We start from the raw sequence: 12,564 nt of genomic DNA on the forward strand, positions 1-12,564 counted from the left end.
CAAGGCGCAGCTGGGTGGACGAAGCCCCTCAACTCAAGCCCAGTCTGCAGGAGAAGTGGGGGCCTCCCAGAAGCGTAGGGGTAGAGGCTGCTGCAGAGCAGGGAGCGTCCCAGAGGCCCCTGGACACGGGGCCAGCGGTGTTGGGGTGTTGGGGGACCTGAGGCGGGGCTGCTGCCAGAGCTGGGTGAGGCAAGGCTGAAGAGTGGGGCAGTAGCCCTACGAGGATGGTCAAGGAGCCTCGGACAGAGCTAGAAGGAGAGTCTGAGCAGGGCATCCAGGGCCATGGTAGAGGGACTGGGAAGGCCTGATGCAGGAGGTGTTTCTGGGGGGTCACCCAATAGGACGTGGGCACCTGTGCCCAGGACACAGGGGAGGAGAGGAAGGGCCTGGGGGTCAGCTGAGGCTTCCTGCTGGAGAGTGGACTGTCGACCATGGGGCAGAGCGGCAGGCCTCTGTGGCCAGGGACCACAGGACCTCCGAGACCAGGGTCATCCACAGAGGACATGACAGTCCCGGGAGGGGAGGAGGATGCTCAGAGGGCACGTGGAGGGGGGGGGCAGCGTGGCCAGAGAGGCCAGCCTGAGCTGGGGGTCAAAGAAAGGGGCAGGGAAAGGGAAGGAGCCGAAGGGGGGCCGGGGGGCAGAACTGGATAGGGTGACAGCAGACGTGGGGACGCTACGCTGGTGGCCCAGAACAGGAACAGGAAGGCGGGGCCCACCAGCCAGGGAGAGGCCCTCCTGCCGGCCCCGGGTGGGCACCCTCAGCCAGCCTCCCTCCCCTGGGGGCTCCCTCTGAAGAGGTATCCCTCTTCTGAGGCCAGACATTGAGTTGCAGCCACGTGACTGAGGCAGAAGACCTAGGCCTGGGGCTCAGTCGGCTCCTCTGTAAAGTGGGGCTGCATGCGAAGCCTGCAGAGAGAGGGGCCCCAGCTGGCCCTGAGGGCGGGACCCTCACCACCCCGTACTCCTGCACAGGGACCTGCCCCCCTTGCCCTCCTGGGAGTGGGGGCTGGCGAGGAGGGCAGGGCTGGGGGGGCACCCACAGGCCTGTCCACACTGGGCAGAGGCCACCGGGTCTGAGCCCTCAGAGCAGGGCCCTGCTGTTCGGGAGGCTCTTCTGGGGAGAAGCCCTGCATCAGCCCGCATCTCAGCTGGGGGGAGTAACTGGGAAGGGGGTGTTCCACTGCCCCCAGCCTACAGCTCCAGCACAGCAGCCTGGTGTGCGGCCCTTCACCAGGCAGTGCTGTCCTGGGACTCTGGCCGCTGGCCACCCAAGGGGCTTCTGAGGCCAGGAGTTTTCTCCTGCCTCCGTCCAGGGAGCCAGGCGCCTGGAGTGTCCTGGTGACAGTGAGAAGAGGCTGCTGCCAGAGCTCTGGGTGTCCCTGATCTGGACACAGCAGGTCGGCGGGAGGCCCACAGAAACGAGGAACTCGGAGCCACTCCCGAATCATCCCCCGTGGGGTCTGAACAAAAGCCCTTCTCCTCCCCGTGCTCTCGGAGAACCGCATTGGTGCTGAACAGTGATTCTGCAGAGGCGAGAAGGCCACCTCTCTCTCGGAGGGGACAAGGCCACAGACTGGCCCAATGGTGAAAACCCCTCCAAGAAGGTGGGCTTAGCTGCCCGAAGGGCGCAGGACCCTGGGTGGAAAGGGGCAGGACACACGGAGGCTCTGCCTGGAGCGAAAGCGCGTTCACACCCGCCCTCGGGTAAGGCAGACTGACCACCAGCGCCTGCTCGACCTTCTGCCGGCTCAGGACCCCAGGACCCACCTCCTCGGGTTCCTCCTCTCGCTGGCGGCTGGGCTTGGTGTAGTCCAGGGGCCGGTCCCACTCGTCCTGGCGGGAGGCATGGCTGGACTGGGGCGAGGTCACGGAGCTGCTGGGGGCAGTGATGCTCTGGCCCTGGGAGGCATCGGGTGAGGTCACGCCGGGGCCGCCACCGCCGCCGGGGAAAGCGTTCTCCCGCCTGCGGTGTCTGTGCATGCTCAAATCCAGGGTTCCGTTCTCATCCACCGCGATGTCCGTGGCCTGCATTGCAAAGGCACCGCCTGTGTCAGACCCCACCCCCTTCCCACGCGTGCCTCTGGTCCCTTACTCAGCTCACCGGAAGCCCAGACAGCGTCTCCCTCCAAAGAGAGCAGACCCAAACAGGAAGAGAAGAGCCTACGCGGGAAGACAGCGTCCTGAGGCTGATGTGGGCCACAGTGCCCACTGCCTTGAGGCTTCCAGCGCTGGAAAACCAGACCCTTGACACGGCAGCTCGTGTGGGCCCAAAAACACGCACAGGGCCCTTAGACTCGGCGAGATATGGGAACACATGTGTGCACAGCCACTTGGGCCCCCTTAGGCACAGCGCACGGAGTTCGGAGGGGACCCATCCAATGTCTCTGCCCAGCAGGGTCAACGGTCAGGAGGGAGAAGAGGAAAGAGTGGTAGTCACCTAGTAGGCCCTGGGTTTGCTGAGCCCCCGCAGGGTCAACGGTCAGGAGGCAGAAGAGGAAAGAGTGGTAGTCACCTAGTAGGCCCTGGGTTTGCTGAGCCCCCGCAGGGTCGACGGTCAGGAGGGAGAAGAGGAAAGAGTGGTAGTCACCTAGTAGGCCCTGGGTTTGCTGAGCCCCCGCAGGGTCAACGGTCAGGAGGGAGAAGAGGAAAGAGCGGTGGTCACCTAGTAGGCCCTGGGTTTGCTGAGCCCCCTTCATGCAGGCAGCACGTGCCCCTGACTGCAAATCCCAACCCCCTTCTCTGCCTCAGCAGGGGCTCCTGGCAGGGGACACACCAACCTTGCCGGGCAGGTCCTGCGGCTTCGTGCTGAGGTTCTCGGGCATCTCCCAGCAGCGCGTGGAGAGGTTCAGGATGGCCGTGGCGGCCATGTGTGCGGCCTCCGCGTCATGGGCGTAGTCGAAGCCTGTAGAAGAGGACGAAGCGCAGGGGCTGGGCCTGGGGGGAGAGGCCTTTGGGAAAGGTTTGGCTGCAAAAAGGGAACAAGAGCAGGCTGATATACAACCTGAACGGGAGGCGGCCACGCAGACATGGGGTGGGGGTGGGGGGTACTTCGGGATGGCTGGGAGCCTGGCCCCACCGCAGCCCCCCCCCCCGTCGGGCACTGAGAAGGCCGTTTCTCTCTTGACCTAACTTGGGCAGAAAGGGCAAAGCCTCCAAAGACGTTCGAGCGCCCCCGATATTTCAAACAAAGCAAGTTGTCTGTCGGTGATGCTCATTAGAGACTAAAGTCTGCAAGTAGGAGGAGCGTCTGGAATATCATTCAAGTAGGAAAAGTTTATCACAAAGCCTCAAAAGGCTGATTTCGGTGTCGCCCCGCCCCTTCCGCCAAGAGCCACGGCTTTGGTGAATGACATTAGTTCAAATAAACACGACACAGGAGGGCATCAAACGTTATCTTTTCTAGGAACTGTGCTGTAACCGTAAGGTCACTCTGAGGGCATCAAACGTTATCTTTTCTAGGAACTGTGCTGTAACCGTAAGGTCACTCTCAGGTATGATTTCTGAGTAATCAGGATATCGCCAGCAAATTTCCAGCGCCCCAGCGTAAGTGGGTGCCTTGCGAGAAGGCATGAAGCCCCCAGTCCTAACAAGCCGGAGAGACACTCGCACTCCAGGTGGCGATTGTATCATTAACCTGTAGGAGACTCATCACTGCCAATTCTGGGGGCTGACAACAGCCACCAGGGGCCGCCAGCTCCAATCTCAAGTGCACTGGGGCGCTTTTCCATTCTGTTTGTATTTCCAGGGCTAACAGGCTTGCAACTCACAAATTAGTGCAATAAGCGACCCCTCCCCCCAAAAAAATAAGCCAGGAAGGCTTGTTCCGGAAGGTTTGGCGGAATGAATGTTGTTAGCGCGACGAGCACCCGGAAAGTTTGTTGCTAATGTCACATTGTATCCAGCAAGATGGTCCCCGCGCAGGAAGCATCTGTCGGGTACCCAGGCTCAGCACAGCGGTTGTCTGACCCTCCCAGACCCCCAGCCCTTGAGCTGGAATAAACTGGCTGGGAACGGACAGCCAGGGGAGGGCACGCTCGTAGGGTGAACCACGGCAGCGACGTCGTTAAGTCTGTGGACACGCGCGGCATAACGGACTTGGGTTTGTTTCACGTGTAGTGAGGAGGCACATCCAGTTTGATGGTGAGCGTGTGGGCAGCAACGTGGGTGAGACGCGGACTCTGAGAAGGCCGCCACGGGGGATTGGGGCGTTTGGGGCCGCAGGGTGGAGAGGACCGACACGCTGCTGCTGAGGGCTCCCCTCCGCTGCCCCTCAGACGCTACACCTCCGGGAGCAGCTTCCCCAACTTACATTTAAAGGCTTTCGGTGAGGTTTCGCTGGTCTGAATCTTTGGGGCAAGCATGCGCTTGCCAAAAACCTGAGCGTCAAAACTTGCGTAGTCGAAGGTGACCTTGGAGAACTTCTCCAGCTCCTTGGCCAGGTTGGCCCTGGGTGTGGTGGAGGCCACGCTGGGCCGGTAGCTTCCATACGGAGGGACCTCAAGCTGCTTCACAAAGCACATGGGCCTGGGGCGTGAGACGGAGATGAGAATCATGAAGACAGGACGCAAGGACTCTGTGCTGTTCATCTCAATGCCCCGTGCCGTGGCCTGGCCCAGCCATCCCTCAGACCCCGGCGCGGACAGAGACCCAGGCAGGCCCTCCCTCACGTCCACCACTACAGGGTGCCTAGGGGCTGATGTGCAGGAAGAATTGCCACAGGGACGAAGCACTAGGAGCCTTGAAGAAACAGCGCGTGTCCGCTTGCGGACCGCGTCAACAGAGGGAATGAGGAGAGCAGGTTTCTGAGGCCTTTGCCGGGAGCCCTAGAGGAGCATCCTTAGGGCGGCAGGCAGCCGAGGCAGAATTCTGGTGGTGGAATAACTGACAATTCCCCAGAGGGCAGGGAGCTGGGGTGCCTGGAGGGGACATGAAGGAGGTTCTGAGAATCAGCCTCAGGGCGGCCGACTCAGCCCTTAGCCCTCCAGGTCGTCTGCTGAAAGTCACCTGAGATGCCCCTGGAGGGGCTGCTGCAAGGGTTAAAGACACGCATGAAAGGACGCTGCAAGCATTCAGCCACTGTTACTGAAGCTCTGAAAGAGCTCAGATTTTTAAATGCACGAGAGATGGTGCGAACACACCAGCCCTGACAGCACTGGAGCCACGGCGGGAGGAAGACCAGCCCGGCACAGAAAGGCCACAGGGTCTGTACCGGTCTGCGGAGGGGCCTGTGTACCAGTCAGCTGAGAGAAGAGCGGAGGAGGCCTGGGAGAGCCACGCAGTGACTTCAGTCTGGAAAAGGTGGTGGGCGGAATTAAGAAGGAGCCAGTGGTGAGGCCCCCAGGGCGCCAGGCACTGCGAGAACTTAGGTGTGACCCGAAAATGGGAGCCGGGTGCCAGGAAGACCCTGCAACCACGATAGGCTGGCTCTGCAGGGCCTTGGGAAAGCGAGGGCGGGGGCGCCTCTGGACCAGCCAGTGGCATCGGAGAAGTGGCTGGTGAAACCGACGGCTCTCCTTCCCCAGCAAGGGCGGGGCCCCTCTGGACCAGCCAGTGGCATCGGAGAAGCGGCTGGTAGTGCTCAGGCACCCCCGGGGGTAGACGAGTCCTACACTTAACGTCTGCGCCACGTTTTGGTGGCTTCCTCAGCCGGGGCTTCCGCCAGCAGCAGACTCAGGGTCCGTGATGCCCACAGAGCTTTGCAGAGATTCTCCCCACACCCTGGGGTACTGGCCCCTCCATGGAGCACGTGGAGCCTGGACGGAAAGCTCTGCACCGCGGCCACAGCTGCCACCATCTGGCCTCCTCCCCGAGGGCCCGGAAACAAGACAGCCCTGCCTCATCCAGCCTCATGAGAAACTTCTGAAGGCGATAACGCTGTCGGCCCACTTTACAGGCAGACAGACGGAGTCGCGTTCCTGGGGCACAGCCCCCACAGTTGGCAGCGGCCTGGCCCCCACCCTGGCCTCGCCACGACGCACCTGCCTGGTAGTTTGACGTTTTGTCAGTGACTTGGATCAAGGCAAGAAACCCGACAAGAAGCCAGAGGAACAGGAACAAGATGGAGGAAAGAAGCAGTTTCCACCACCCTGAGCGCCACCCGCTTGAAAGAAGCCAACTGGAGTGCAGGGCGCCCCAAGGGCGGGGCTGAAAGGGCTCCCCAGTGCGGGAGGGCGAGGCCCAGCCCGGAGACCACTTGCACGTGACCCTGAGGCCAAGGTGGGAGGCCACGCTGCTCAGGCAGAGGCTCTGCCCGGCACATGCCAGGGAAGGGACAGCTGGGTGACGGAGGTGGCCCGCCCACCTCCAGACCATGGTCTGTGCCGTCGCCCATGCTCGTGACTGCTGGACGCCGGGCCTGTGCAGGGGACGGTGGCCCTGGTCTCCCACACTCTCCTTTGGGAGACAGACGTGGAACAGAGAGTCTCGACGGGACGATCTGTCAGTTCTAGCTCCTCGGAGATGAGGGAGCAGGGAGTCCGCTGAGCAAGGACACGGGGGTGAGGGAGAGTCGCCCAGCACGGTGGGCGCCAGAGAACCGGTCCCACTGGGAGGCGATTCTGAAGGCAGGCTGCCGGGGAGCGTGTGGCCTTGGGAAAGCTCCTCAGCCTCTGGCCTTGTTCGTGGCACCTACAGGGGCCTGCGGGTGGGTTCACACCAAGCAGACTCGCTCTGAAGGGTCTTTCAGAAGCCCCCTCATTGATGAGCCGTGTCTGCACGCACACACGGGTGCACACACACTCACACGTGTGCAAATGCACCTAAACACACAGCACCTCAAGGGTCACGGGGAGCGGCACTCCGGAGGGTGCCACTGGCACCCACCCCGCTCCCCAGTTCAGGGTCTGTCCTGGGGTGAGCAGCTCCCAGGGCTCCCTAGACAGCAGGGGTCCTGGGCTGGTGCAACCCACTCTCTCCAAACAGGACCAGCGACTCCACGAACAAATCCCTGAACAATCCCAGGCGGTGACATCAGACGCCCTCGGGGACAGCGAGGCAGCGGCAGCCGTGCGGGTGTCGGGGCCACGAAACCACCCTCCCAGTCCCCCCTGGGAGACACATACACACGAGCGTGGACACGCACACGCAGCGGCGGAGAGGCGAGAAGCCCCCTGGGCACGTGCGGAGGCAGCCGTGAAGCCTAGCAGGACCCTGCAGGGCCTTCCTGGGTAAAAAAGCCCCTGCGCGTCCCTGATTCTTGTTTGTAGGAAAAACAACAACAGTCTTGAAGCCCCCTAGGCCTTCCCACCCAGTTCCAAAGAGCAGGTTCAGTCAGTTAATAGGACAACGGAGTCACAGGGCTCCTCGTTCCTCCTGAAGAGACAGAGGGAACAATCTGACACGCATCTCTGAGTCATTCTGCAGAAACTAAGACCCCCGCCCGGTGGAGGATGGTGATGACATGCTGACCGCAAGCACGTGGACCCCAGACTGCCTGGAACCGCAAGGCTGAGATGCCCTCACCATCAGCTGATCAGAAGAGGGTCCACGAGCTGATCACCCATCCTGGACCCTCTCCCCTCACGCTGGCCGTAAAGACCCTGCCTGACAGCCACCGGGGAGTCGAGTCTTCGGAGCGCGAGCCGCCTGTCCTCCTGGCTCGGCTCTTGTAACAAACCTTCTCCGCTCCAGACTCTGAGCTTGGCCTCACTGCACGTCAGGCACACGGACCCGGGGTCGAAAACACGCCTCCCGGTCTGCGACTCATTTCACTCACCTGAGGATCCGATCCGAACTGGAGCTATTCTTGGAAGGGTCTCCCGTCGGTGGCTGTTGCTTCTCATGAGATTTGGCTAATTTTTCGGCAGCAGCAATGGGACACCCAGACAAACTAGAGAAAGGACAGGAGGACAGCTGAGCCCTCCTCCAGGCCCCACCCGTCCGAGCCGGGAGCCAGGCGTCAGCAGGAGCTCAGGGAAGGCTGCCTTGCCTATAGAGGGGCCTTTCCCCAGGTCTGTCCTCAAGCCCTCAAAGCACCTGCTGCTGAGCCAGCTTGTTTCTGGAAATTCTAAGCCAATGACACAGAGACAAAACGCACCCGGAAGTTCTTCAAGGCTCTGAGCAAAGGCACCCCCTCCGGGTGGCTGCGGGGCCCGGGCCACCCCTCACCTCCCTCCTCTCCCCTCACCACCAGCCAGAGCTGCTCACAGTCTATCAGCCCACGGGCCACAGGCTGGGTGCTGACCCTGGAGGACATGGTCTACCAGGGTCACACGAGGAGGGCACAGGTCCTGCCCAGGAAAGCACCCAACCCGAGACGCCACGGGTGCAGCTTCCACTGTCAGAACTGAGAAAGTGCGATCAGCCAGGAGAGGCGACATCGTCCCAGCGGTGCTGGGGAATTTAGCCTCAGAAACGCTGGCCAGTCGTTCCAGCGAGTGTCACTTGCCGGAACCACTTCACGCCCCGCCACGGCTGCAGCTACGCGTGGCTCGGGGCGAGGGCGGGGCGACCTCTCACCAGAAGCCGGGCAGACATCCCAACCACCAGGCGCTCAGCTCCCCTACGGAGCAGCCAGGCTCGGCCCCGGCTGCCGAGGTTCTGCCTTGAGCACAAGCTAGTGTCCAGAGGTTTCCCGACTCTCAGCGGGACAGGGTCTCTACCTGGCTCTCCCCACAGGCTGCAGGCCTCCCTGCGCTGCGCGCATCCTCTGGTCTCTCGGGACCCCCACTCACAGTGGCACAGGTGACCACCCCTCCAGGTGCTGCTCTGCTCCCGCCAAAGGTCTGCCCTGACCGTGCACTCACCCCAAAGGGCAGCACACAGGGAGACCGCGTCCCAGGCTGGGGCGTGCACTGAGGCACCCCCCTCCGTGGCCCTCACCATTCCCAGCCCAGCCCCGTACCTTCTGTGCGTGTTACGGTTGCTATTCACGTGGCCCTGGCCTGTGCAGCCAGGAGTGGGGCACTTGAGCACGTTCTCATGCATGGCCAATACTGCAAGACAACGTCGGGGGGGGGGGCCGGTGAGCACCACCAGCGCGGAGGGTGCAGGAGCCCCAGTCCCCGCTCAGTCAGGCCACGCCCGCCCCCTCTCACGGTGACCCTGGCCTCCCTGAGGCAGAAACCTTACAAACTTAATGGTCACGATCGCTGCCCCTCGCCTAGAAGCAAGGACGGCTTTTCTCCTGAGCCCTCAGAACACAGACGGCGGCCCCTCCCCCGGTCCAGGGCCCGGCCTCCCCGCCGTGTGCCCGTGTCTGTGGCCGGTTTCCAGGGGCCCTGACCCAGGCTGCCATCTCAAGGTGAATAACTGGGCGTGCTCCATGTCGCCACGCTTGTAGGGCCCAAGTTTGGGCTTCTGGACGTGCCAGTCCAGAGGGACAGGGTCCTGGGTGGCCACTCCTCTATGTGGACACCATCCAAACACCAGAGCTACTCACTCTCCGGGGGGATCCTGTCCTTGTGGGGGCAGCCAGACAGGCTGCGGTGGTGCGGGTACAGCCCAGTGACGTGGCCGGTGCCGTCGCAGCCTGGTGTCGGACACTTGATCTCACGCTTCTCAGCTCTGGAGGGATCTAAACACACAAGGCCTATCCGTCAGAGGGCAGCCGGGAAGCTGGGCGGGAGGTGGTGAGCAGGGAGGCGGCAGGGCAGCTCACCATCCTTCACTCTGGCTGTCCAGAGAGGAGAGTGACCAGACTGCCCAAGAGCCCAAGAGGGACCGTGACTGGACAGCACGGGGACCCTGGAGAGGCCGTCCACGCTGGCCGTCCGCGTGGAAAAGCTCCCCACAGCTTGCGGCAAGCCACAAACAGCGGGACCCGCAGGGCTTTAGGGGGGACCCCCCCGGATGGCGGCTGCCACCCTCTGCCCTGTCCGGCTAATGTCATGCGAGGGCCACTGGCTTCGGGCTGGGGGCCAGGCCTCCGCACAGAGAGGTAAAGCCGTGTGACAAGGTCTCTGCCAGGACACGTCCTTTGTATTTGACAGTAATGGGGACCGCGGGGCTGAGTCACTTACCCAGAGCAGCTAATAAAGGCCTGGGCAGAAATTTGACCCCAAATCTCAGTTACTGACCTCGTAGAGCCTCTGCAGGCCCAGAGAGGCCACTGTCAGTGTGGGGCAGAAGGGAGTGCCTCTCAGGACACACACGGTCCCCAGAGCATAGCCAGTGTCCCAGGGAAACTTCCAGAGGAGCCATCCGTCCCCTTTGGTAGGGAAGCCACAATGCAGAATTCACAGACCATCCTCAGAAAGCCCACCCCAGGGAGCGCAGGGCCCTGGCGGGTTCTGTGTGTGTGGTTTAAACGGGAGGAAGTTGTCCTCAGACCACCGGGCAGGCAGGGGCACCCTACGGGGCTCACAAGCCTCTCCCGGGCACCGCCTTCCTGCGCTCGCTGCCGCCGGCCTCTCTGTCCAGGGCTCGTACGGCGTCTGCACCTCAGCGTCAGTCGGTCCCTGAGAACCAGTCCCACTGTCCTCCGTGGCTCGGGCCTGCTCTGCACTGCTCAGTGCTCCCAGCCTGGCCACCTGCCTCACCGACCACAGGCCGCTTCTGTCTGGCCCACACCACCTCCCCCCGCCCGTGCCCCCCAGCCCGTAAAGACCTCAGGACTCGCCCATGGGTCCGGGACTGCGCACCCCCGGGAGGGGGCGGGGCAGGGCCAGGTGCCCAGGTGCCCAGCCTACCTTTGCTGCAGTAGCTCTTCCGGGCGGCGTCCAGGGGCCTTGCCGCCTTCCCCGGCTCGCCCGGGCCCAGCGGGCCTTGCTCGGCGGGTGGGCATCCCGGCTCACGGACGGCCCGCACCTGCTCGGCCTTCAGGGCGATGGCCTGCTCCAGGAGGCCCAGGTTCCCGCGGGTCATCATGTCGTACATCTCCGACTCGTCCGTGACTGTGGACTTCTGGGACCTCGAGTCCTCGTCCTTGCCGTTGTCATCAGAGCGCACTTCCACGAGGACGGAGTACGCGGGCCTGGGGCTGGGCGGCGCCGGGCGTCGGGGCTCAGAGGCCTCCGGGCGGGGGGCGGGGGGGGCCTGCTCCTGGCAGATCGCGTCAGGCGGGGCATCCCCCCGCTCAGTGCCCAGGGCCACCCTCTGCTTGCTGGACTCCTCGCTGGCCACACCCTCCAGGGACTGGGGACACAGCTCCTGGGAGCGCTCCCTGGTAGCTTCGATCGCTTCCTCTGCGTCCTCCGGCTGGACGAAGACACCCTTCTCCCCCGCACCACTGGTGGCTCCTTCCTCAGCCTCCTCCCGCACCAGGCGCACGATGCCGGCGCCCCGCTTGGCCCCCTGGCCCGAGTCTTCCCCGACCAGTGTCTCTTCGGCGATTTGGCCCAAATTTAGGAGAGAAGTTGCAATGATCTCCTGATAGCTGCTGTAGCTGCCCTTGGAGGAGCCCGTGAGGCTGCTGATGGGATTGGATCCGAAACGGGCCTTGATGGGGCTCCTCCCTGCACAAAATCAGAAACTGCGTGGGAGGCACACGGGGAATAGAGGACAGGTCTCCAGGCGGGGCTCCTCCAGCCTGCCCCACTGCCGCCGGGCAACATCAAACCCCCAGAAATGGGCTCGGGGTGGCCGTTTTTGTCAGCCCCTCTGCCCGGATCTGGAGATCACAGTAAACTTATGTCGGGAGGTGGAAGAAGAAACCACCGCAGTAATTTGAAGCTGAGAATTACTCTGATACTTTTGATTAACGGTCCTCCCTGTCATGTGTACTTCCTTATATCAGGCGAATCTACATTTCATAAAATGGAGCTTAAAGAATGGATCAGGGCTTCCCCGGTGGCGCAGTGGTTGGGAGTCCGCCTGCCGATGCAGGGGACACGGGTTCGTGCCCCGGTCCGGGAAGATCCCACGTGCCGCAGAGCGGCTGGGCCCGTGAGCCATGGCCGCTGAGCCTGTGCATCCAGAGCCTGTGCTCCGCAACGGGAGAGGCCACGGCAGTGAGAGGCCCCGCGTACCACAAGAAAAAAAGAATGGATCCAACTTTTAAAAATTGTTTCATAACTGATAAACAGCAAAAGCTGTTTTTAAAGTTTAAGGCTTTTAATTGCCACGGCTAAGACGCAGTGGGTGCTCACCACACCCAGGCCCCCTGGGATCAACAAGGAGCACCCCCCAGGGCTCAGCAGCCAGCCCACGTCCTCCCACTCTAGGAGGGGCCAAGCCAGGGCCGATGCCTGAGCGCCAGACTCCCTCCTTTATAAGAAACCCAGCAAGCGAGAGTCCCCTGGCCCTGCACCCTCTCAGGCAGAGCCGGGTCGCCAGGAGGGAGGCGGGTATGAGGACCCTCCCTGGAGTGGCTCCAAAATGAATAAAAATCCACCTCAGGCCCTGAGAGCCGAGAGCACCAGAAGCTTGGAGGTGTCGCGGGGTTGGGGCCTCGGGCCTCAGCCACATCCCCAGGACCCTATAGTCAGCCAGGGACTCGGGACATGGACGTGTCCCACCTCCGCACTAGTGTTTGCCGAGGGCTGGGGGCCCCGCCCAGCTCCCCTGATGCCAAGCAGGCCCCTTGCCCCTCCTGCAGGTGGCTCTCCTGAGGCCAAGTGGGGCGGGTCTATCTGAGACCCCGCCACACAGACGCACAGCCACATGCATCTGTCCGACCGCCTCT

The 12,564-nt window shown here is 62.8% G+C and overlaps 1 protein-coding gene across 1 annotated transcript in view; it reads right to left on the reverse strand.

Annotated features, from left to right (window-relative positions):
• The window catches only part of MYT1 (myelin transcription factor 1), a gene marked incomplete at its 3' end in the record, with an annotated part of 63,995 nt that overhangs the window by 14,904 nt on the left and 36,527 nt on the right, over positions 1 to 12,564 (reverse strand). Inside the window, exons 7-13 of the mRNA XM_079945144.1 lie at positions 10,631 to 11,395; positions 9,382 to 9,516; positions 8,845 to 8,935; positions 7,717 to 7,830; positions 4,312 to 4,526; positions 2,780 to 2,904; positions 1,770 to 2,027 (exon numbers count right to left, since the gene is read on the reverse strand). Coding sequence (XP_079801270.1) covers positions 1,770 to 2,027; positions 2,780 to 2,904; positions 4,312 to 4,526; positions 7,717 to 7,830; positions 8,845 to 8,935; positions 9,382 to 9,516; positions 10,631 to 11,395 — 1,703 coding nt within the window. The remainder of the gene's footprint in view (positions 1 to 1,769; positions 2,028 to 2,779; positions 2,905 to 4,311; positions 4,527 to 7,716; positions 7,831 to 8,844; positions 8,936 to 9,381; positions 9,517 to 10,630; positions 11,396 to 12,564) is intronic.

Source organism: Stenella coeruleoalba, assembly GCF_951394435.1.
Source record: "Stenella coeruleoalba genome assembly, chromosome: 15".
Lineage (NCBI taxonomy): Eukaryota > Metazoa > Chordata > Mammalia > Artiodactyla > Delphinidae > Stenella > Stenella coeruleoalba.